Source organism: Carcharhinus amblyrhynchos, chromosome 8, assembly GCF_965287045.1.
Source record: "Carcharhinus amblyrhynchos chromosome 8, sCarAmb.v2.hapA, whole genome shotgun sequence".
NCBI classification, from domain to species: Eukaryota; Metazoa; Chordata; class Chondrichthyes; order Carcharhiniformes; family Carcharhinidae; genus Carcharhinus; species Carcharhinus amblyrhynchos.
Window position 1 is genome coordinate 71,339,511 of NC_137331.1, and position 25,503 is coordinate 71,365,013.

The window sequence follows — 25,503 nt, forward strand, 5'->3', positions numbered from 1 at the left end:
TTTATGATGAAATTTCAGTTGATGCGCAGTAAAATCAGCGTTCAGGAATTTAAAATTGGAGAACTTTTCAACAAATTCTACAGTGAATTGGCACAGAAGAGCAAAATTCCAGACACAGGTGCGTTTTTAAAATTTTTTAAACAATTTTCTCAAAGCACAAAAGCAATGCATTTCTGATCTACTCTACTTTTTTCTAACTGTGAATATTCATGCGAGCAGAGTCTGAACAAGCTTGTGCAGATTTAAAGAAAAATCTGCTAGTTGCAATCCCAATTATATTTTAAGAAAGTTGAGCATGGGAGAAAAGAAACAAAATGTAGAAGCTTCAGCTTATCTCCTGGAGTCTGACACTTAGTGGCTGTTTCCTGCCCTGCTGCCATTAAACAGCAGAAATCTTCTCAAAGGTGTCTGTTGAATGTTGTGTTACTAGCATTTAAAGTGATGTATAGTGGTCACAACTCGTTTACATAAGCAGTGAGAACTATCAGGTATTCGTCTTAGCAATAAAGATTGATTGTAAGAAAAAAGACACAATGTGCCTATGTAGGATCATAGAATCATAGAGGAAGGTGGAGAGATATGCAGAGATTTAGTTAATGTATATAGGACAATTCAGTCCGTGTTATAATTCATTGGTGCCATAGTTGATTTAGGAATGTTTATTGCTGTCAGAACTGGCAGTGTCACCCTGAGAAGACGTATCAAAGTTTTCATCAGCCAACCAATTTAAGATTGTCAGTCGGGCTTGCAGTATGGCACATTTGCATCTACTGGAAGCTATATACATATTGATACAGGGTCTTGTTCTATGCAGACAAAGAGCATGTACCCACATTGTGCATATTTCGGCTAAACAAAGTAAGTGACAACCATTCACTGATTTCCCCATAGCAATGCCTTGACCAAACAGGGTCAAGCTACCTGATTTAAATTTCAAACATATTGACAATTAACTGTCAGTCATCGTCAACTGGTGCATGCTCCATGGCAATGTCTCTACCAATCAGAGTCAATTTGCCAACTAATCAGCATTACCTTCTCATACAATATAAATTGTTGTTTTCCTCTTATGATAATATTCTTGAGTGCAAAACAAAAAGCATTGACATGTCTCTTTTTGGTCAGAAATACTCAAGTTCTATGTTGCTAAATGACTATTTGAATAATGCAGTGGTCATTGTAAAGTGTTCCATTCCCCAGCACTAAAACATGACTCGCCATCATGAGCAAGATTTGATGGAATAGCAGTCTCTAGTCTCTTGTTTTATAGGTTTATCTTATTATTTATTCTGGAACCCCTCTGTTTAGTACCGTTAAACATCCCTAACAATGACATTATTTGTGTAAATTACAGATAATTGTATTAACATTTATTTTAAATGCCTTGTCTCTATAGTGTTGGAGAAAGTATATGAGCTGTTGGGTGTTCTAGCAGAAGTACTACCCACTGAAATGCTTGATAATTCAGAAAAACTTTATCGTGCTTACTTAAGCGAGTTGAAAACGCAGGTGAGTTTAAAATCCTTCTTTCATGTGAGATTTTAATTTCAATCGTTGCTTTTTTTAACCTCTAAGTATTTCTAACAGATGTATTAAATTTTCTGCTGTTATTGGCTTTTTCTTGAATATCTTAGAAATTTTGAGAATCATATGCTCACTCAATCTTTTCAGTTCTTTGCCAATCTCCCAAAGTTTTGCTCAAATAAATTTGGAGGATGCGTTGTTTGTAAGGCAGGAGTGACATGTAGTTCAGTCAGTCTGCTGTTAAGATAGAAGATATCCTGGAAAACAAATGTTTTAAGACAGTAACTGTTAGGGGCTGTTGTTCTTTTTTGTTGTATTTAATATGATCATTCCCCTTATGTCCAAAGTAATGGAGTGATTTCAAGATGAACTTTACTGTAGCTGTATGATTCTGAATGATTCAGTGAAAAATTCAGAAATATAAGTCAATTAAAGTCTCAGCTTTGATTACAAGTAATTAGCACATACCAATAAAAAGAATAGGAGCTGTCTCCATCCAATCATAAAAGGTTACTTCATCTCAAAGTGCAGTTTTTAAAACCAATCACACTTAGTTATACCTTACACTTAATTATAATATCCAATTGATGTAAGGTTTTTACTGGCCTCAATTTAGTCTTGTTTTTGCCTATGTTTAGGCATGCTAATTGTCCCTGGTTATTAGAACATGAATTGCTCCCTTGTTCAATGGAGATATCTGATGTAATGAACTATGCCCAGACTAATGATCTTGGTTCCTGCCTGTGAAAACTCTTATAAGAAGACCTTTGCTTTTCATAGCAGCTTGTGTGACTATTAACCCTTTCAGTAGCTCAATGGGGAAAATGCTCTTGGTTTCCTTTTTGTTGTAAAATTGTTCAATCTTGCTTTAAAAATGGGTTTACTGTTTCTAATTCCTCAGATGACCTCTGCAACACGAGAGCCCAAACTTTTGGTGGTATCAGGATGCCTTAGAGGATTAATAGCACTTATGGTAAACTTCACTAAATCTGTAGAGGAAGGTGAGCTCTGTGTGTGAATTGTTTTGAGAGATGAATTCTCAATATGCTCCAGCAATGTGGGGATAAAAAGTAATGTTTTGCAAATGTACCTTTTTAGATCCAAAGACGTCAAAGGATATATTTGACTATGCAATGAAAGCCATAAATTTGCAGGTCAGTTCTACAGAGCTGGATGTTGTGTGTAGAAAAATGCCTATTAACTGGAAGAATAATTAAAGAACATTTGTCCATCCTGTGGGCCACATGAACCTGTCTGTGAGCCACAGGAATCCCTCTTTGGCCCACAGATTGACCCATCTTACTACATTTCCAACAATCAGTGAGTTTGAAGATTTCTGCAGCAGTTTGCTCCTCCAGTGGTAATTTGTTTGTCTCCTGCGTTTGCTCACTGTTGAGGCTCACTTTCCATTATCCATTATTATTTTCTTTCTTGCACATGTAAAAATTTTGTGCTTGTGAAGTTTAATTAGATTTTGTTTCAATTAGTTACAGTTTAAAGATAGCCCATGATTCTTACCCAAAAGCCAATGAGGAATACTTAATGAAAAATAAATGGAGTATTCTGCTCATGCACACATGTGCCATTTTCCATTGAGTGAGTTGCTAATCTTATCCAGATTGCTGAGAAGAGGAGGAAAATTAAAAGTTGAATCAACACAGCAGTGCATTTATTGGTAATTGATGCAAGACCAGTTGGGGACTGGTGTGTATTCTAAGCTAATCTGCGGCATAAAAATACATATGGAGGAAAAAATAAGGTTCCATTGCGATTTGGCACAAAAAGAGCTGATGTAGTCTGGTCCAGAACATTTGAAAGCTTTGCTGTCTTGTTTCTCTGTTTGTATCTACCTGTTAACCAAAAGCTTTTTTTTTAATAAATAAATTTGAATTCAATTTCACGAAATGGCAAAGTATTTAAGAACATAAGAACATAAGAACATAAGAAATAGGAGCAGGAGTAGGCCATCTAGCCCTTCGAGCCTGCCCCGCCATTCAATAAGATCATGGCTGATCTGTCGTGGCTCAGTTCCACTTTCCCGCCCTCTCCCCATAACCCTTAATCCCCTCTCTTATCAAGAACCCATCAACCTGCTTCTTAAAAATATTTAGCGAGGCAGCCTCCACCACTTCAACGGGCAGAGAATTCCAGAGATTCACCACCCTTTGAGTGAAGAAGTTCCTCCTCAACTCCGTTCTAAACCGCCTCCCCTTTATCTTGAGGCTGTGCCCCCTAGTCCTACTGTCTTTTTTGAGCGGGAAGAGTCTCTCCACCTCTATCCTATCCATCCCATTCATCATCTTATACGTCTCAATGAGATCTCCCCTCATTCTTCTAAACTCTAACGAGTACAAGCCTAGTTTATTCAGCCTCTCCTCATAGCTCAATCCCCTCAACTCCGGTATCAGCCTAGTAAACCTCCTTTGCACTCCCTCCAGGGCCAAAATATCCTTGCGTAAGTACGGCGCCCAAAACTGCACACAGTACTCCAGCTGTGGCCTCACCAATGCCCTATACAGCTGCAGCAAGACCTCCCTACTTTTATATTCAATCCCCCTCGCTATGAAGGCCAGCATCCCATTCGCCTTCCTGACCACCTGCTGCACCTGCAAGCTGGGTTTTTGCGACTCATGCACAAGGACCCCGAGGTCCCTCTGCACTGTCGCCTGCTGCAGTTTTTCGCCACGTAAGTAATAGTCCTTCCTACCATTCTTCCTACCAAAGTGGACCACCTCACACTTGCCAACATTAAATTCCATTTGCCATTTCCTGGCCCATTCGCCCAGCCTATCTAGATCCTTCTGCAGACTCTCCACACCCTCCGCACAATTTGCCTTTCCCCCAATCTTGGTGTCATCAGCAAATTTCGACACCCTGCACTCGGTTCCCTCCTCCAGATCATCTATATAAATGGTAAATAGCTGAGGCCCCAGCACCGACCCCTGGGGCACCCCACTAGTCACCAACCGCCAATCCGAATAGCACCCATTGACCCCCACTCTCTGCCTCCTATTTGACAACCAATCCTCTATCCACGCTAACACCCTACCCCCAACTCCATGTCCCCTGACCTTCTGCAATAACCTCTTGTGAGGTACCTTGTCAAACGCCTTCTGAAAATCCAGAAAGACCACATCCACCGGCTCTCCTCTATCCACTGCCCTAGACACATCCTCATAGAACTCCAGTAAATTTGTCAGACACGACTTCCCTTTAATGAAACCGTGTTGCGTCTGCCCTATCAAGCAATTCCCTTCAAGATGCCTCGCAATTTCCTCCTTAATGACGGATTCCAACATTTTACCTACCACAGACGTTAAACTAACCGGCCTATAATTCCCTGCCTTTTGCCTGGCACCCTTCTTAAACAACGGCGTAACATTAGCCGTTTTCCAATCTTCCGGCACTTCCCCGGAATCCAGCGACGTCTGGAAAATAACCACCAAGGCATCCACTATAACCTCCGCCATTTCTTTCAGAACCCTCGGATGCATTCCATCCGGTCCTGGGGACTTGTCCACAATCAGCCCCTCCAGTCTGTCGAGCACCACCTCTCTAGTAACAGTAATGTCATTAAGACCCTCCAGTCCTACCACCTTTCCATCGCTAACACCCGGCAAATTATTCACGTCCTCCTCCGTGAAGACAGAAACAAAAAAGTTATTCAATACCTTAGCCATATCCCCATCCCCTACCACTAGGTCCCCTTTCTCATCCTCTAAAGGACCAACGTTCACCCTAGCCAGCCTCTTCCTTTTTATATATTTATAAAAACTCTTGCTATCCTTTTTTATATTAAGCGCTAGCCCAGCTTCATAGCTTCTCCTACCCTCCTTTATCAACTTCTTTGTCAATCTTTGTTGACATTTAAACCTTTCCCAATCCTCTTCTCGCCCACTGCTCTTAGCTACTCTAAATTCCTCCGCTTTTAATTTAACACTTTCCTTCACCTCCTTTGTTATCCACGGCTTATTACCTCTCCTCCTACTGTCCTTTTTGACCATCGGAATAAATTTCTGCTGAGCACCAAGAAAGATCTCCTTAAAGATCCTCCACTGCTCCTCAGCAGACCTACCTTCCAACGCGCTCCCCCAGTCCACATTCGCCAATTCTTCTCTCATCCTACCATACTCCCCTCTATTCAAACAAAGGACGCGTGTCCGGGAACCCACTTTCTCCTCCTCCATCTGCAACAGAAACTCCACCATGCAATGATCACTCTCTCCAAGAGGATCCTTTAAGAACACTTAATCTAGCGTTTTTGTCTTGATCACTTTGAACTCATCAATTCAGTCACTGAGTACTGGACTGATATCCATACTTCTTTCTGTAGTTAGGTTATCCCAGCTTCGCATAACTTTGATTGTGTTTTTTTGATTCTGCTTACTCTAATTATTTTTGCCTATAAATTGAGTGGGAAATATTAAATCTGATGATAGCAGTTAGTGGATTCACTAAGCCAGTGATTGGTTTGGTACATGACAGATAAATGCCAAATGAGTATTAGCTTGGTAAAAGACATCATGCACAGCAGCACCTCATATTATCCACATTTACCTTTGCAAGTTGGAGTGAACCTTGGTTCACAGGTAGGATTTTCACCTCTGGAACCAAAAGGATGTAGGTTTGAACCTCATTCCAAATCACGGCTTTGAGGAACTGAGAACTTCAGTCACTGAGTACTGGACTGGTATCCGTCCATTAGGGTACCTGATTGGGGTGGGTTATTGTTCTAGCAAACAGGTTCTTATGTCTAATAAGAGTGGCATTATGAGTGCTGTACACCCTGCCCACACTTGCCCAATCCCTTTATCATTGTACCATTACATCAAGCCAGTTCTTCCTGATTAGGCCCTTTATTAAAAGCAAGAGGTTTTCATTACTGAAAACAACTGTGGATATAAAAGCAGTTGAAGAAACTGACTGCCTAGGCATTGAAGAAGACATATTACCAGTCAATGGTAATTCAGGATTGTGTGTTCTGATAACATGTTGTATTTCATTTGACAGATTGACATAAAGAGATATGCTGTTCCTTTGGGTAAGATATCTTTGATTAATTTACATCATCTTTACAAATTGATGCAATGACTGTTTGAAATTTTTACTATTTTGATTGCAGAGTTAAGTTGACTATTGGCTAGCTGTTTCAGCGTTGATGCCATACATAGAAAAATAGGAGCAGTAGGAGGCCATTTGGCCCTTTGAGCCTTCTCCATCGTTCATTACAATCATGGCTAGTCATCCAACTCAATTGTCTAATCCTGCTTTTTCCTCATAACCTTTGATCCCATTCGCCCCAAGTGTCATATCCAGATGCCTCTTGAATACATTCGTTGTTTTGGCAATAACGACTTCCTGCGGTAATGAACTCCACAGGCTTACCGCTCTTTGGATGAAGAAATATCTCCTCACCTCCGTCCTAGATGGTCTACCCTGAATCCTTAGACTGTGACCCCTGCTTCTGGGCTCCCCCACCATCGGGAGTATCCTTCCTGCATTTACCCTGTCTGGACTTGTTAGAAATGTATAAGTCTCTATGCGATCCTCCCCTCAGTCATCTAAACTCCAGTGAAAACAATCCTAACCTAGTTAATTGATCCTGTCCTCATTGGGTATTTGTGCATGCAGAGACACGTGATGGTGTTATGTTAATTTTTTTTTGTGCTGTGTATTAAGCTACTTGCAGGGCCCCAAATACCAACCCACTTACCAATATTCACCCACTTAACACACGCCAGGGATTGAATCTGGCACCAAAGCATATATGGGTCAATCCCACATCACGGTGGGAGGGGGGGGTGGCACTGCTGCCTCACAGCGCCAGGGACCCGGATTCGATTCCTGTCTTGGGTCACTATTTATGTGGAGTCTGCACGTCCTCCCCGTGTTTGCATGCGTTCCCTCCTGGCGCTCTGGTTTCCTCCGACTATCCGAAAGACATGCAGGTTAGGTGCATTAGTCATGCTAAATTCTCCCTTAATGTATCCGAATAGGCACCGGAGTGTGGCGATGAGGGGATTTTCACAGTAACTTCGTTGCAGAGTTAATGTAAGCCTACTTGAAACACTAATAAATAAACTTAAAATTTATTTTTCCATCTAACCATTGACGTACTTTTTGTTCTGAGAAGTGCTTTTATAGATTTAGCAGTTGCAACAGTTGTAATTGACTATGAAGAGAGAATCTTACAAATTCCCTTTGGGACGCTCAATATTTCAATTTTTGTTTTTTTAAGCTGGGTTACGCTTGTTCACATTACATGCAAGCCAGTTCAGCACCTACCTCATGGACAGCTACCAAACGCTGTTTGAAATGATGTCGAAATGGTGTGGCCATTCAAATACCGAAGTGAAAAAAGCTGGCTATGCTGCTCTTGAAAGTTTTCTTAAAGAGGTGATACATTTTCATTTAATTATTGCAGTACTCTAATGGAATGTTTGAAAATTGTACATATTTTTGATTTAACTTTGTTTCCAGAAACTGGACTGATGATAGCATACTCATCAACTGGTCACATAGTTGATTTTTTTATCAGAAAATTTGTTGTTATAAATCACAAGAAGAGGAGAAGCATTGTTTCATTTGAACATAACCAAATATATGATGCAGTGTGCCCTTTCTAATCATTGCATAGTGTTGTATAGCTATATAGCACAGAACAGGTCATTCACCAAGCTGGATTATGCCGGTTTTATGTTCTACTTGAATCTCTGCACCCCTTCCCCGTTGTCTTCAAAAATTCAATTAACGTATCCTTCTATTTCTTTCCCCTTGTGTATCTAATTTTTCCCTAAATGATGAGGAAGTGAGTCCTTCATTACATTTAACCTTCCCAATTCCTTTCATAATTTTAAAGAACTTTATCTGGCCACTCCTCCAGCCTTCTCTTTCCTGGAGAAAAGAGTCCTAACCTGCTCAACCCTTCCTGCTAGGTATAATCTCTCAGTTCTATAATCATTCTGATAAATCTTTTTTGCATTCCCTCCAGTACTTCCACCTGTTCACAGTACTTAATTGCAGTTTAATCATTGTTCTCTGCTGCATATAGGCTTACTTTTCAATTCTATCCTCCCAGAATATACTTTGATTTTTATGGCCTTAATAACCATAAGGCATATGATGTTGCAGTTATATAGAACGTTGGTTAGGCCACATTTGGAATACTGTGTCCAGTTCTGGTCGCCACACTACCAGAAGGATGTGGAGGCTTTGGAGAGAGTGCAGAAAAGATTTACCAAGATGTTGCCTGGTATGGAAGGTATTAGCTATGAGATGAGATTGAGTAAACTAGGGTTGTTCTCCCTGGAAAGATGGAGGTTGAGGGGTGACCTAATAGAGGTTTATAAGACTATGAAGGGCATAGATAGGGTGAACAGTTGGAAATTTTTTCCCAGGTCAAATGACAAACACAAGGGATCAGAAGTTCAAAGTAAGGGGCCCAAGGTTCAATACAGATATGCGGGGTGGGGTGCATTTTACACAGAGGGTAGTGGGGGCCTGGAATGTGCTGCCAAGCGAGGTGGTTGAGGCAGACATTCTAGGATCATTTAAGACTTATCTAGATAGCCACATGAACAGACTGGGCATAGAAGGATACAAATGGATGGTCGAGTTAGGAACACATGATTGGTGCAGGCTTGGAGGGCTGAAGGGCCTGTTCTTGTGCTGTTATTTGTTAACCCATGCTCTCTTTATCTTTCTCACACACACAGATTGCATTACAAGTGGCAGAAAATGCTAATTTACATAAAGATAAGTTGCAGTACTTCATGCAACAGTTTTATAACATCATCCGGACAATGGAATCGAGTACAAAAGAGCTCTCCATAGCCATACGGGGATATGGACTTTTTGCAGCTGTATGTTTCACTTTTTCTTGACTTGTTATGTAAGCTATTACTTTATATGTATAACATGGCAAAATATAATAGAAAGATAAATGTTTACATAAATATTACCATGTTTTCACATAATACCAAAAGAAATGTCATAGACTGGATGCCATTTGTGATTAGTGAGTTGTGATGAAATGAAAGCCACTTCTGATTCTTTTAACTGGACTGAAAATTATTTTGACAACAGCAGTGCAATTGGTATATTCTAACTCCATATGTTGCATGTATATTGTAACTCCATATGTATATGTTGAACTCAGTCTTAGATGCCAAAGCAGTGTTTGATTGTAATTTACTAAAATCAGGGCATTGTTGGGGAACGAGAAACTTTATCTCGTTCTTGTTTGGTGTACATAGACTGGAAGTGCTTGATTTAATGTTCCAGAAAACCTGATGGTGAAAGATACAACTGAAACCAATCTTTACACACTTTCTAAAAAGCATTTATTTGGGTAGTTGCAGATGATAAGCAAGCACCCACTAACACAACGGGCACAGTATGTCTACATATCAACTGAGAAAAGTACTTGTATAAAAGCAAAAGTATGTAACAATCTCAACAGTATGTTGTGTCAATTTGCAGGAAATTCCTTGTTCCTCTTGCAGATACAAATCAATCATAAATTGGATTAATACTGATTATTTTGCTAGATTTAGTGAACGCTATAGTTTCAATCCCAGCCGGTTCATGGGTGAAAGGTAATTAGTTCTATATTGTGATTCATTTCACCTGATTTTTTTATTGCAATTCTATAGTTGTTCAGCTGCTCATGTGAAGCACCTTGGGATGTTTTATTACGTTAAACAGGCTATATAAACCTGAGTTGTTGCTGAATTCTCAGTAATGACTTAAAGAAACAGTTGCAATATGTAGGTTATAGTGCCAGCAATATCATTTTTTTTCTTACTTAAGCTCCCTTTAATGTGAATACCTCTTTCAGATCTCTTCAGTTTTGTTTGTTCGAATGTAAATAATCTTAATTTCTCATGTTTTTCCTCATCCCTGGCATTGTCTCAGCCAATTTCTTTTGTAATTTCTCTGTGGCCTTGATGTTCTCCCTGATGTCCAAAACTGAATATTGTATTTCGATTGCAGCCTAATCTATGACTTAAGTAAATTCAGCATTAACACTGTTTTAGTACTATATGCACTTGTTTATTGAACATGGGATCCCTTAAGCTTTTTAGATTGGTTTATTGATTTTGTCTTCCCATTGTTGAAGATTCTCTCTGGCATTATAATCCTTCTACCAATTAGTCTCATCATTTAATGTTGATACCTTAATGTATTAATAACTCAATTCCCTTTGCACTCTTCTCTACAAAATCTTCTCTGTAAAACAGGATTAAAATTACAATGTGCCAACGTTTGTTCATCACATTTTTTCATCATTCATTTGATTTGATTTATTATTGTCACAAGTGTAGACAGAGTCAATGGATGGGAGGCTGTTTGATTGGGCTTCATTCACGATCCTTTGTAGTTTCTTGTGGTCTTGGATAGAGCAGGAGCCATACTAAGCTATGATACAACCAGAAGGAATACTTTCTCTGGTGCAACTGTAAAAGTTAGTGGGAGTCACAGCAGGCATGTCAAATTTCCTTAGCCTGCTGAGAAAGTAGAGGCATTGGTGAACTTTCTTAACTATAGCATCAACATGGAGGGACCAGAACAGGGGTTGTTGGTGATCTGGACAGTTAGAAACGTGAACTTCTCGACCATTTCCACTTCATCCCCATTGATATAGAAAGGGGCATGTCCCCTTGGGCTTCCTGAAGTCGATGAATAATTCCTTAATTTTACTGACTTTGAGGGGGGAGTTTATTGTCATTGCACCAGTTCACCATGGGATGGGATGTGGACATCACTGGCTAGGCCTTTTTTTTATTGCACATCTCTAATTGTCCTTAAGTAGGTGATGGGGGGCTGCTGCCTTGAATGGCTGCAGTCCATGTGTTGTAGGTATGCATAGTGCTGTTAGGAAGAGAATTCTGGAATTTTGGCAGTTAAGGAATGGCAACATATTTATACTTCAGAATGGTATTTCGTTTGGAGGGAAACTTCCAAGTGTTGGTGCTCCCATGTATCTGCTGCCCCATATTCTCCTAGATAGTAGTGGTCATTGATTTGGAAGATGCTGTCCAAAGAAACCAGTGAAATGGAAAGAATTGATTTATACGTACAAATATATGGCAAAAAAAGGGAAGGTAAGGATTTTTTCTTATGCTGTGTACTGATCTGGAATGCACTGCATGAAAGGCTGGTGAAAGCAGATTCAACAGTTACTTTCAAAGGGGAATTGGATGAATATTTAAAAAAAAATTGCAGGGCTATCAGGAATGAACAGAAGAATGGGATCATTTTTAAATAAAAGCCATCAAATCATATCACATCACATAATTGCATTAAATTTCATTCAGTATCTATCCATACAATTTACTATGCTGTCTGTGTCCCTCAATTGTTGCAATCCTCTTTACAATTAGCCAATTTCTTCCTGTCATTTGTAAACACGTTAATCCAGCTAATTTTAGAGATGATTAATAGTCCCAACACTCATTTCTGAAGGAAATCACTTTTTACATCCTTCCACTTTGGAGTATGTGTACAAATCTCCAATTGGCTTCTGCCCTTCGCTTTAGAACGGCGTTGAGGAGGAACTTCTTCACTCAAAGGGTGGTGAATCTCTGGAATTCTCTGCCCATTAAAGTGGTGGAGGCTACCTTGTTGAATATATTTAAGTCTATTTACTTAATATGTTAAGTAGATTTCTGATGGACAAGGGAATTAAGGGTTATGGGGGGAAAAGTGGAACTAATCCACTTCAGATCAGCCATGATCTTATTAAATGGCGGGGCAGGCTCGAAGGGCTAGAAGGCCTACTCCTGTTCCTATTTCTCGTGTTCTTACGTTCATCGGCAATTTTCTTCATTTAATTCTCCTAATCCGTTTTTTATTTTCAAAGTTTCTCTTTACTCTTTCCAATACTCCTTGTTATCTTAGCATTGTTTTCAGCATCTGCTTTTTATCAGCTCCCTTTCCTTATAAAGCCCTTTTCATTTTCTTTTCCTACTCCCACATTATGAATTAATCAGGTAAGCCTCATCTATCTTATTCAGTCCACTTCTCTCCCTGAGCTAGTCTCAATGTTGCACAAATCTGAACTCTTCCCTTCTGCAAGCATTTATTTACCTCTCTTCCCTCTTCACTTAATGTAACAACACTTAACAGTGTAGATAAACAGAAACCTGAGTTCACTGCCTGATAGTGTAATAGTACAGATGGCTCAATCCACTAAAAAGACCAAGAGCATTTTAGGTTTTATAAGTACAGGGATGGAATATAACTGTTAAAATGTGGTGATAAATTTGTAGAAAACATTTGTTAAACCATAGTTAAAATCACTTTATTACAGGAAGAACATTAAAACCTTAGAAAGCACACAGCACAGGTTCACTATGATCAAGCCAGGCTTGTGAAATTCGTTCTAATGAGAAATTTGTGATACTGGGCCAATTCCTATTGGAGCAGAGAATATGAAGAAAACATTTAATGAGTGCTTTTAAAGGTTTTTAGCGAGATAGATAGTGAAACACAGTTTTCTTTAATTAGAAGACTCTTGACAAGGGTAGCACTTAAATATTAAGGGAGGTTAGGAGAAATGTCTGGACAGGGTTCATATAGTTTTACATAATTACAGGCCATCTGGCCCAACTGATTTATGCACATGAGTCTTTCCCATCCTCCTTTGTAATTGCACATATTTCTCTGCCCCTTTCCTGCTTGTGTCTATCTAGTTTGCTCTTAAATGGCATCTATGCTAGTCACCTCAACTATTTCTTATGCTAGCAAGTCCCATATTCTAATCTCTTTCTGGAGAACAAAGGTTTTCCTATTGGAGTTATTAGTGAATATCTTATATTTATGGCCCCTCATTTTGATCTGCAAGTTAAAATACTCTATCAAAATTTCTTAATGTGACCTCCTATCAGGTCACCCTCAGTCTCTTTTCTGGGGAAAAGAGGACCACTCTTCAATTTTTCCTGCTAGGTATTTTACTTGTATTCAAATTAATAATGTTTTGCCCCTTCTCCTAAACCATAGAAACCTTACAGTGCAGAAGGAGGCCATTCGGCCTATTGAGTCTGCACAGACAACAATCCCACCCTGGCCCTATCCCCACTTAGGTTAGAGACATTAGCAGGATAACTATCTCATCCTGTGACAGTAAGGGGTAATTTAGCATATCCAGTCAACCCAGTCTACACATCTTTGGACTGTGGGAGGAACACAGTTTAAAAAGTCTGACAACACAAGGTTTAAGTCCAACCGATTTATTTGATAGTACACTCACTAGCTGGTGTTGTCAGACTTTTTACTGTGTTTACCCCAGTCCGATGCCGGCACATCCACATCTGTGGGAGGAAACCAAAGCACCCAGTAAATCCAAGCAAACACGGAAAATGAGCGAACTCCACACAAGCAGTGACCCAAGTTGGGAATCAAACCGAGGTCCCTGGAGCTGTGAGGCAACAGTGCCAGCCACTGTGCACCCCCCCCCCCCAAACAACATGTGCATGTCCTTTCCATGATATGGACACAGAACTGTAGATGGTACTCAGTAGGACTTAACCAAGCTTCCATGTGAGTTGTTGCGCTAGGGAGCAGTTGAGATAAGCGCACCTTGCAATTTTTTTAAGGAATAATTGAAGACGAGGGAGAGGCTGAGGGAGGGTATTAGATTTGGATTTCATGAGCAAAGAGGTTGCACAGAGAATATCCACTGGGTGGTTTCTTTATATATTGTAAATCTATGTAACAAATTAAGCAAAAATAATGCCAAAAACAGTAGCGCAAGATTGGTCAATTTGATATTCATGTGATTTTGCATTTAATTCACAAATGATAGCACAGTCACAGTGCAGACTAAAGTTATTTAACTTTATTGTTCTGTTCTATGATTTTAGCCCTGTAAAGCTGTGAACTCTCAGTATGTTGACTTCATGTACACGGAACTGATTCAGCGTTGTAAACAGATGTATCTCACTGAGGTAGACACAGGAGATGACAATGTTTATCAGCTTCCGAGTTTCTTAGACTCTATTGCAAGTGTCATCTTCCACATAGACAAAGTAAGTGTACTTTGTGTTAGTTTCTTTGGAAAATTTCGTAACCATCCAATCTTTTTAATACAAGAATTCTGTGTTTTGAGGACATGTTAGATCGAAGCTTTATTTGTATTTTTCAGCTTTTATAATGGGTTGCATTAAACTTGTATTTTAATGGTAAAAGCTCAAGCTGTGAAATCATTGAGTTTGAGTAACTAAATTTAAAAAAAAGTTCATTCCAATTCCTCTCTGGATCCAGTCACTGAGGAGTGAGAAAATCTTTGATTTCCTCACCTCTGCTGTGATTGCAGAATCCCACTTCTACTTGGTTTATTCATTGATAGCATTGCTGAGATTTTGAGCTTTCCTCATGGGGAATTGCAGGTGTAATCAATGTCCTACCACTCTGTACCACGGAATGTGGAATGCCAGTGCATTGCCAAGCAAAGGTAGAATTAATATTTTTGTCACTGAAGTGCTCAATTTATTGGCAAATGTATTCTTTAAACCTGAGGGAAAATACATCTATGCAGTGAGATGTTTTTTAAAAACAAAATAGTGGAATGCACATTAAACTATTTACTTTAATGGGTAACGACAGACAAAGTAAAACACTGTTCTTCAGAAGTTTGAATATTCTGAAAGAATAATTTATTGAAAAGTTTGCCTATTCATTTAGATGCATTACTGGATTTATTTTTCCTTTTCAGATCCCTGGAGTTTACACTTCTGTGCTAGAACGTTTACTAGTGGTTCAGATAGATAGCTTCCCACAGTACAGTGTGAAGATGCAACCAGTTTGTTGCCACAGCATTGTTAAACTATTTATTGCCCTTGCAGGAAAGGGCCCTGTTCTCTGGAACTTTATTAGCACTGTAGGTGAGTACCAAATCTCAATGTACAAATTGTCAATACACCTCATGCAACGGTGAATTGCAGACTTGTATTCTTTCGAGCATTATTGGGTTTCGTGGTCTTTCTGCTAAGATTGAAAAGGACCATAGCTTAGATGGGCAAAGTATTTCAAGATTTGTGAACATTTGGGTAGCATTAAAGTCATTTGCTGTTTTCAACAAACTGCATGTGTAGTCCACTTTGCTATGCTAAATCTGTTTATGCAACAGAAAACAGCAAACTTCGAGCTATTTCCAATAGAAATATGTTCATTTAAAATTGTGTGACCAGCATGAGTGAAGAGCAGTTTTCAGCTTGATGGTGCAGAATTTGTGTTTTTGAGAATTATTGTTCACTTCAGCAGGCCAGCTGTGTACAACAGCATTGATTAAACCCATTTTTGACCAATTACTGTATGGCAAATGTATTGAAATTGTCCTCAGAAATTTCGCAATTTAGGAATACCAAATCTAAATATTAAACTTGTACTCATGAAAATCATTCTAACTGTCCTTAAAAATGTTGCACAAAAATGCATTAACACAATATTCCTACATGTTTGCTTGTATTTTGTGAACTTCTTTTATTTTTAATTTAAAAAAAATTTGTTTCAGTGCATCAAGGCCTAATTCGTGTCTGTTCAAAGCCAGTTCTACTTCCTGGGGTAAGAAAATTTACATGACATCTTGCTTCATTCAGCAGTGGATAAATGTGAGGTGATGCATTTTGGCTGGAATAATGTAGGGGGTAGTTATATGATAAAGGGTAAGCCCATAAGGAGTATAGAATTGCAGTGAGACCTGGGGGTGCAAGTGCACAAGTCTTTGAAGGTGGCAGTGCAAGTGGAGAGTGTGGTGAAGAAAGCCTATGGTATGTTAGCCTTTATAGGAAGGGGTATAGAATATAAGAGCTGGAGTCTAATGTTGCAGTTGTATAGAACGTTGGTTAGGCCGCATTTAGAGTACTGCGTCCAGTTCTGGTCGCCTTACTACCGGAAGGACGTGGAGACTCTGGAGAGAGTGCAGAGGAGGTTTACCAGGATGCTTCCTGGTATGGAAGGACTGGAGTACGAGGAAAGATTGAAGAAATTGGGGCTCTTTTCCCTTGAAAGACAGCGACTGAGGGGGGATCTGATAGAGGTATATAAGATTATGAAGGGTGTAGATAGAGGAAACAGAGGTAAGCTATTTCCTATGATAGTGACATAGGGCAAGGGGCCATGGACTTAAGGTGAGGGGGGAGAGGTATAACACAGATATTAGAGGCAGGTTTTTCACACAGAGGGTAGTGGGGGTATGGAATGCTCTGCCAAGTAAGGTGGTGGAGGCAAACACGCTAGAGTCATTTAAGAGTAACTTAGACAGGCACATGAGTGGGTTGGAGATGGGTGGATATAGGAGGTTATTTTAAATAAGGGTCATTAGCATCGGGGCGTCCCTGGTAATGTAAATGGATATGGTACAATAATAATGTCTTTTTTTCCTTTTCATTCACAGGTTTTAAGTCGGTCCGCCTTGTGCCCAACGAGGGGCATACACGCGATGGGTCGTACTTGGGCTGCTCTTGGTTGTTTGAGATTGGCCTAGTGCTTCATGTCGTTAGTGTGTGCCTAAACTGGACCAGATACTGGGCAAGACGACAGCTCAGTGACTATCACTGATTGCTGTGCAGACACATGGATTTGGGCCGGTGTCTGTGGGAGTTTGCGCATTCTCCCCGTGCTTGCGTGGGTTTTCTCCGGGTGCTCCGGTTTCCTCCCACACCCCAAAGATGTGCTGTTAGGCTGATTGGCAGTAATAAATTGTCCCTAAATCAGTTTCCCTCAATGTGGATGGCCATAAAACATTAGATAAGGGTCATGGGTGGAGAGGGGGACTAGTGGTGTTGAGATGGCGGCGTGGGCTTGTTGGGCCGAAGGGTCTGTTTCCCGGGCTGTTTTTGTTCTTTGTTTAACAACTATCACCCGTTGCATTGAAATTGGGTTGGGTGAATATTAACAGCAAAATGCTTAAGGGCCTAGTATGTGCACAAGTAAACTGAGGCATTGAAACATATTCTTAACAGGAATAAATGCCTCTTAATATAGCAGCAAAAGAAACTCATACCAATATATCAAGCATTCATATGCTATTATTAATACAGCATAATTTCAGGGACAATATCTTTTGTAAATAGTATTTAAATATGTATTCAATTTCCTTACTAAATTAATCTGTGAATGCTGAAAAACTTAATGCTGATGCTGGACCTCCTATGACTTGCCACTTTAATTGCTGCAACCTTTCCTTATTTGGAGTTTCTGTCTTTATCTTATAATATTCCAAAAATTCAACAGAGTTGTTCAATATAATTGTTCAGCTGCTTGTCTTCATTAATTTCCAATATCGCCTGTCTCTCTAACTTTTCAAACAAATCCTGCCATTCACATTCCATTGTTTTCCTTTTCATTCTGTAGTTCTTGAACTCACTTTTCAAATGCCTGACATACCTAACTGAGATTACTGAGATTGTCGTCTTCCTGTGTCTAAAAATTCACTTGTAGGCTGTTAATATCTGACTGTAAAAAGTCTGACAACACCAGGTTTTAGTCCAACCGATTTATTTGATAATAGACTCACAAGCTTTCGGGGTTAGTCCCTTCATCAGGTGAATGGAGAGTTCTGGCCTCAGACAGAGCATATAAAGCACAGACAGTTTAGAGATTACTGATTAGAATGCGAATCCTTACACCTAACCTGCTGTTCAAGTCCTGAAGTAACCAGTAATCTCTAAACTGCCTGTGCTTTATATGCTGTGTCTGAGGCCAGAACTCTCCATTCACTTGACGAAGGGACTAACCCCGAAAGCTTGTGAGTCTATTATCAAATAAATCGGTTGGACTAAAACCTGGTGTTGTCAGACTTTTTACTGTGTTCACGCCAGTCCAACGCCAGCATACCCACATCACAATATCTGACTGAACATGTTAGCTAGACTTCTTTGATAAGATTTATGCCTCTGAGTCAGGACAAAGTAAATTCAAGCCGTTCCTTTTTACATATTTAGGCTGACCATCCAGAACTGAAGGAGCATGGGTTTGTCAGCAGTGCCATCATTTAGATGAGATGGGATTGATCACCGAAGCTGAATAAATCATTATTTTGGTGCTGTTGACTTCAAACAATGTGAAAGCATGCAGAGTTGATTCAGTTTTGTAGGACAAATACAGGCTTTCTAGTAGAAACTGTGTAAGTTGGGCCAGGTGTTCATGTTGGGCCAGAGCTCCTCAACTGTGGTACTGTGACTTAGATGGTAAAATGGCAGACTGTCTTTGCAGTACAGCAAAGCCAATGTCACTCGTTCCACAACCCTGAGGTGCATGTCACATGACTGATCATGAAATGCCTTAACCATTAAGAATTGAAAGGAAGGTCATGAAACCCTTTGTCATAGCAGACGAGCAAACTTTTGTTGGCCAGCTTGGGTGATGAAATGCAGATGGCCTTTGTAAACATCTCTTTGAATTTGGTCTGCGCAGGTCACAATGTGTTGTTGGTGGCACTTCCAAGGTAATGGCATGCGAGTTTCCATGATACTGCCATGTAGCTCCCCTTGTTCGAGGTCGAAATCAGACGTAGATTCTGCCATTTTAGATCTGTGTACGGTTTTATCTCTACATATTTATAAGAAAGTCCTTCATGTTGAGGTCTTGGTTCTTCATAACTGTCATTTATTATTCTCAGGTCCATTTCATTGTTGTTTGTGAGACCTTCAGCTGATGCTTATGTTAATTTGTCTTTCTTTTTCAGATCCTAGCTCAACTATTCTGAGTTCCTAGTACTTGGTTTTAATTTTAGAATTTGTTTTTTCCCCCTTCACCTTAGCTAAGCAAGTTTCTTCATTGTATTTTGGTATGTGACATTCTAACCACCATAAGTCTTGATTAATTTCTTAGGAGGGAATGGGAAAAGCTGAGCCGTGGTCCAATGCACAACAGTCACTTGACAATAGTAGTGTGGCAACGGGAAAATCGAGGGTGCCTTCTTACAAAGATTATTTGGAGTTATTCAGAAGTCTGCTGGACTGTGGGAAAATGAAGGTGAGTTTGGGTTGTAGTGTAGAATTCTCTCACTGCCTAATTGTATTTAAATTTGATGTATTATATATTTTATTAAATGTCAGGATAAAGCATTGTATTTGTTTTATGTTAAGACATTAATTTTAAGAAGACATAGTAAATAACAGAAGTGAAATTAATAAGTGAGTTAGTGGCCCATCTCTGGTATTTAGATTACTAGAGTCTAAATGTATCCCCGAAATGCACTATAGAACCCATTGGAAGTCCCAATGCACTGACTTTGTAGAAATAGTCCACAAAATTTTAATTTCTGTTGAGCAATTCCCCTGCCCCCGAGATACTCTGGAAAAAGTCTCTAACTCTGAGTTGGAATCAGAAACTTTGGACAGTTTTGACTTATTTACCTGAACAGTTACCTGGAAATGTTAGAGTAATCCTAGTCTAACTCCTGGGTAACTGAACCGACCTAAAATACCTCTTATCATCTGATTCTGTCCCCCCCCGACCCAACCTTATCTAAGCTCATCACCCTGTCCAGCTGCCACCCTACCCACTTACCCAACCTTTAGCACTCAAATTTTCAGTGTTAGTGAACATTTAGCAGTAAAAGGGACGTGAGAACTGCCCAGATTCCTTTGTTAATGTCTGAGGTTTTCTGTACTAACTTGGTTTCAGCAGGATCTTCCATCAGAAGATTGGCCAGAAAAATCAAAGGAGAGTTTGTAGTTTTTTTTTGTAATTAGAGTCCAAAATTTGTGCTGTTATGATGGTGGTTCCTCCCTTCCCCTTTGTTTCTGGGGTTGGAGAGAGCTTGAAACTTTCATGCTTAGCTTTAGCTCACAATGCTCTGGGCTACTTAACTTTTGCTTTTTCAGAAACGCAGTGAAGGTTGTGGCCGTGATCATGAGACCAATCACTGTACAGGGAGGAAATTTAAAATATGCTCTAAAAATATATTTTAAATATCATCATGTATTTTTTGTGGTAAACACATTCAAGGACAAAGCTATTGAAAGAAAATCTTGGTCTTTCCAGAAATAACCATCTCTGGTCAGGAAAGTTAGTAAATAACATGGTCCTTTATTGTCTGCCACTTAGTGACTGGAGCAAGAGATGTGCAAGACCGTAGATTAATTCACCTTCTGAATTTCAGAAATCTCTAGACTGCCAGAAAACTCTTGTGTGGCGGGGTCTTCAGAACTATATTGCACTCACATCTTTGATATTCCCACCATGGCTAAAGCTACCTCCAAGGAACTAGGTTGTTGCTTTGTGAGAAACACTTTTTTTTTACCTCAATCCCATCCTCCCAGCCCAGCAGTCTGTAAAACCTAACTCTGTTCAAGACTTGGATATAGCTTCTCCAATGCATCTGTTCCAGCGACCCTTATGTTCTTATGTTCACAATTCTGAGCAAAACACAAAGCAGAAGTTTGTTGCCAGATAGGTGATCCATCCTTAAGACATTCCTAAAATCCAAGCTTCCAAATCATGTAGTCATTTCACTTTTATCTTACATTCCCTTTTATTATTTTTAATTATTGTGTACTATATGATGCCTCTATATGATAGCTTTAGCTGTTCGGTTAGACAGAAATAAAGGGAATCACAACCAAACTTCAGTTTTTCTTTCCTTCAATTAAATTTAAAGATAAAATTATTTTAAAACTGAAAAATATAGCAGCGTTCTTTTAACTAGTTCACGATTTAAATTGTGAAGAATACAAGACTATGTTCCAGGATAAAATATTTGACAGTTTGAATGTTTTATATTTTAAGGAATTCGGATTGATGGTTGAGACATTCCAGATGTTTGATTCACCACTGAAATCTTTAAATCGGCTACTGTATGATGAGTTTATTAAATCAGTGCTCAAGATCATTGAGAAATTGGATCTGACAGTGGACAGACAAAGCCAGAGTGAAGAAGTGGTATTACATTTTGGACTTTACATTTGATCAGTGGGAATGCAATCATGTATATTGTCAGTCTCTTTGAATTTTTTTTAACAAAGTTGCTGATCAACAGAAGAGCTTTAGAAATTAGGAATAATTTTGCATTATCATTGTGCAGTTTAAAGTTAGACTGACAGTTAAATTTTAATTCCTTCCTGTGGGTATTTGGGGATGGGCAATGGATGTGACAGCACAACCCATTAGCGAAAAGGAGAGGAAATGGAACCTAATGTTGCAAAGATTAAAAAAGAAACCACTAAAATCTGAACTTGTCCTGGTCACAAATATATTATAGCTGATGAGAAACCAAAGTTTCTTGGTTTGACAATGTTTTCTAAAATGTGAAGTTTGATCAGTATGCGTATGATGTATACAAAAGGGCTAAAAATCACATTTCCATCAGTGGGGTAATGTCACAGGACAGTAATCAATGTCCTGAGGATATGGGTTTAGATCCTAACTTGCAAACTGGTGGAATTCAATTAAAAGCTAATCTTAGTAATGGAGACTATGGAACCATTCTTGATTGTTGTTAAAAACTCATCTGTTCTACTGATGTCCTTTAGAGAAGGAAATCTGCTGCCCTTAACATGTCTGGCCAACTCCAGACCCACAAAAATGTGCTTGACTCTTAAATGCCTTCTGAAATGCTTGGCAAGCAAACTGGCCATAGCAGTATCAGTAGGATTGGCAGCCACACAGTCCTTGTGGAGAAACCATTGTTGATACCCTTCATTGTGTTGTGAGACACTACTAGCAAGCCAAACGAGAGAGATTTTGAACAGATTTCGCAATTCCGGACTGGATATCCACAAGGTGCTGTGGGCCATCAGCAGCGGCAGCAATGTACTTAGCTACAATCTGTAACCTCTGGGCTTGGCATATCATCCAATCTACCATTGCCATCAAGCAGGAGATCAACTTCATTCAATGGAGAGTGCAATGAGCAACAACTGGGCATACTTAAAAATGAGGAGAAGCTACCATCTAGTACTAATTGCATGCGAAACAGCACATGATAGACAGGGTTAAGTGATCCCACAATCAATGTATCAGACCTAAATTTTGCTGTCCTGCTAAATCCAGTCATGAATGGTGATAGACAATTAAACAACTCGCTGGAGGAAGAGACTTCACTAATGTCCCCTTGCTTAATGATGGGGGAACCTAGCACATCAATGCAAAAGAGAAAGATGAAGTATTTGAAACCGTCTTCAGCCAAAAGTGCTGAGTGGATGATCCATCACAACCTTCTCCAGAGGTTCTGAGCATCAAAAATGCCAGTCTTCAGATTTATTCCGTGTGATAGCAAGAAATCACTGAAGGCATTGAATATTGTGAAGGCTGTGGGCCCACCAATGTTCTGGCAATGGTACTGAAAACTTGTGCTTCAGAACTTGCCATGCCCCGAGCCAAGCAGTTCCAGTAGAGCAGCAACACTGTCACCTATCTGGTAATGAATTTCCCTGTTGTCCTGTCCACAGAAAGCAGGACAAATCTAACTCCAGTCACTTACCAGCCCATTAGTCTACTCTTGATCAAAGGAGTCGTTGGTAGTGATGTCAAGTGGCATTTATTCAGCAATAACCTACTCACTGATATTCAGTTTGGGTTCTGCTGGGCCATTCAGCTCCTGATCTTAATGCAGCTTTGGTCCAAACATTGACAAAAGATTGAACTCGAGTGGGGTGAGAATGATTACGTGTCATGAAAGCAGTATTTGACTCTGCTAGGGCATCAAAGAGCTCCAGAAAAACTGGGAATTGGGGGGAGAAGTTCTCTGCTGATTTGAGTCATCCCTGGCCAATGTTCCTTCAGCAGCATCTTCCAGACCCATGACTTCTACCACCTTGAAGGCCAAGCCAGCAGATGCATGGGAACACCACCACCTGCAAGTTTCTCTGCACACCGAAAACCAAGCTGACTTGGAATCATATTGCTGTTCTTTCATCATCGCTAGGTCAAAATCCTGGAACTTCCTTTCAAGTAGCATTGCGGGTGTACCTTCACCACATAGACTGCACCTGTTCAAGAAAGTGGCTCACTTTCTCAAAGACAAGCAGGGATGGACAATGAAAGTCAGCGACATTGACATGCCATGAAAGAATAAAGAAAAATGTTAAATTGATTAAAAAATTTATTTAAAAATTGTGTGTGAGATGTTTAGCTGTAGAAACTAGCTCAGAACTAAAAAAATTATTAAACGATATGCCATGAAATGAATTTCCCTGTTTGCTTTGCAGGGTTCAGGTCTCATCAACAGTATTGTAATCCCTACATCTGACCCAGCAGCAAATCTGCAGCCGACTAAACCAAAAGACTTCACTGCCTTATTCAATTTAGTAGAATTCTGTGGGTAAGTGTGCAGACTACTTAATGAAATGGTACCATATGACTCAGTTTAATAATTTTTGAATAAAAATGCCATCTGATAAGTTATCATGACTGTTTCTTTCTCTAACTGGACTGACTTCATTGCAATTGTGCATTTGATTTATTATTGTCACATTAGCATACAGTGAAAAGTGTTGTTTCTTGCGCGCTATACAGTCAAAACATACTGTACATAGAGAAGGAAAGAGAGCGCAGAATGTAGTGTTGCAGTCATAGCTAGGGTGTTGAGAAAGATCAACTTAATGCCAGGTAGGTCCATTCAATAGTCTAATGGCAGCAGGGAAGAAGCTATTCTTGAGAAGATTAGTATGTGTGCTCAGACATTTGCATCTTATTCCTGTTGGAAGAGAGTATGTCTAGGGTGCATGTAGTCCTTAATTATGCTGGCTGTTTTTCCCCTGGCTGTGGGAAGTATTGACAGTGTCAATGGATGGGAGGCTGGTTTGCATGATGGATTTGCACTACATTCACAATCTTTTGTAGTTTTTTTGCGGTCTTGGACAGAGCAGGAGCCATACCAAGCTATGAAACAACCAGAAAGAATGCTTTCTGTGGTGCATCTGTAAAAGATGGTGAGAATTGTAACTGACATGCCAAATTTCCTTGGTCTTCTGAGAAAGTAGAGACGTTGATGGGCTTTTCTAACAATAGTGTCAGCATGGGGGGGGGGTGAAAACCAGAACAGGTCGTTGGCAGTCTGGACATCTAAATGCTTGAAGCTCTCGACCATTTCTACTTGGTCCCTATTGATGTAGACAGGGGTATGTTCTCCACTACACTTCCTGAAGTCAATGACAACACCTTTGTTTTCCTGACATTGAGGGAGAGGTTATTGTTGCCGTACCAGTTCACCAGACTCTCATTCCTGTACTCTGTCTTGCCGTTTGTTTGAGATCTGACCCATCTGCCCTTTGAAGTCATCACTCTGGGATAAATTCACCAAAAGGCATTTGAGTATTGAATATATTTAAAACTCACATGATAGATACTCAATGTTAGTGGGGACTTTTGATACTGTACCTTTTTGATAAATTTTGGTCCTGACTGGTCTAGTGTGCTATGCAAACAACCATAAAGATACATGTAGTCCTTGCTATCCTCTGAGCGAAGTATAGTAGGTTCACGTTGTTCAAATAACGAAAAAATTCTTAACTCTTAAGATTAAATATGACTTGAGAATTTGGCCATCAGGACAACCTGCCTCTGCACCGTAGTTTGAAATGGGTTTGTGAATGTGTATTTCATGATTACACTTCCTATTTGATTGGTGATGAGGGTGGTGCAGTATGTGGTACCCAAAACTCATCATTAGCACTGTATATCTACCACGTGAAACATATTCAAAATTTAAGTGTTTATGGTGAATTTATCAGTTCGTTTCAAAGCACAAATGGACAGTTACGTCTGAGTCAAACCACTGGAGAATTTTATCTGCATTACTCTCTTGTAATATTTGATCTTTTTTCTGTTTCTCATGAACAAGAATTGTCTTTTAAATCAGGGAATTGTTGTTAGAAAAGCACACAGACTTCTTTGAACAATGGGTGTATAGATTTGGATATGAGCTCATTTTACGATCAACACAATTTCCACTGGTCAGCGGATTCTACAAACTTCTGTCGGTCACAATGAAAATAGCCCAAAAGATTAAATATTTTGAGGTAAAGAAAT

The 25,503-nt window shown here is 39.6% G+C and overlaps 1 protein-coding gene across 3 annotated transcripts in view; it reads left to right on the forward strand.

The window, feature by feature from the left end:
* Positions 1 to 25,503, forward strand: part of prkdc (protein kinase, DNA-activated, catalytic subunit) — a 220,736-nt gene that overhangs the window by 12,372 nt on the left and 182,861 nt on the right. For all 3 annotated transcript variants that reach the window (XM_080194241.1, XM_080194242.1, XM_080194243.1), the window contains exons 5-18: positions 19 to 118; positions 1,397 to 1,509; positions 2,426 to 2,525; positions 2,623 to 2,678; positions 6,535 to 6,565; positions 7,763 to 7,920; positions 9,240 to 9,386; positions 14,391 to 14,555; positions 15,242 to 15,410; positions 16,040 to 16,089; positions 19,360 to 19,503; positions 21,262 to 21,414; positions 23,682 to 23,794; positions 25,334 to 25,493. In XM_080194241.1, coding sequence (XP_080050367.1) covers positions 19 to 118; positions 1,397 to 1,509; positions 2,426 to 2,525; positions 2,623 to 2,678; positions 6,535 to 6,565; positions 7,763 to 7,920; positions 9,240 to 9,386; positions 14,391 to 14,555; positions 15,242 to 15,410; positions 16,040 to 16,089; positions 19,360 to 19,503; positions 21,262 to 21,414; positions 23,682 to 23,794; positions 25,334 to 25,493 — 1,659 coding nt within the window. The remainder of the gene's footprint in view (positions 1 to 18; positions 119 to 1,396; positions 1,510 to 2,425; positions 2,526 to 2,622; positions 2,679 to 6,534; positions 6,566 to 7,762; positions 7,921 to 9,239; positions 9,387 to 14,390; positions 14,556 to 15,241; positions 15,411 to 16,039; positions 16,090 to 19,359; positions 19,504 to 21,261; positions 21,415 to 23,681; positions 23,795 to 25,333; positions 25,494 to 25,503) is intronic.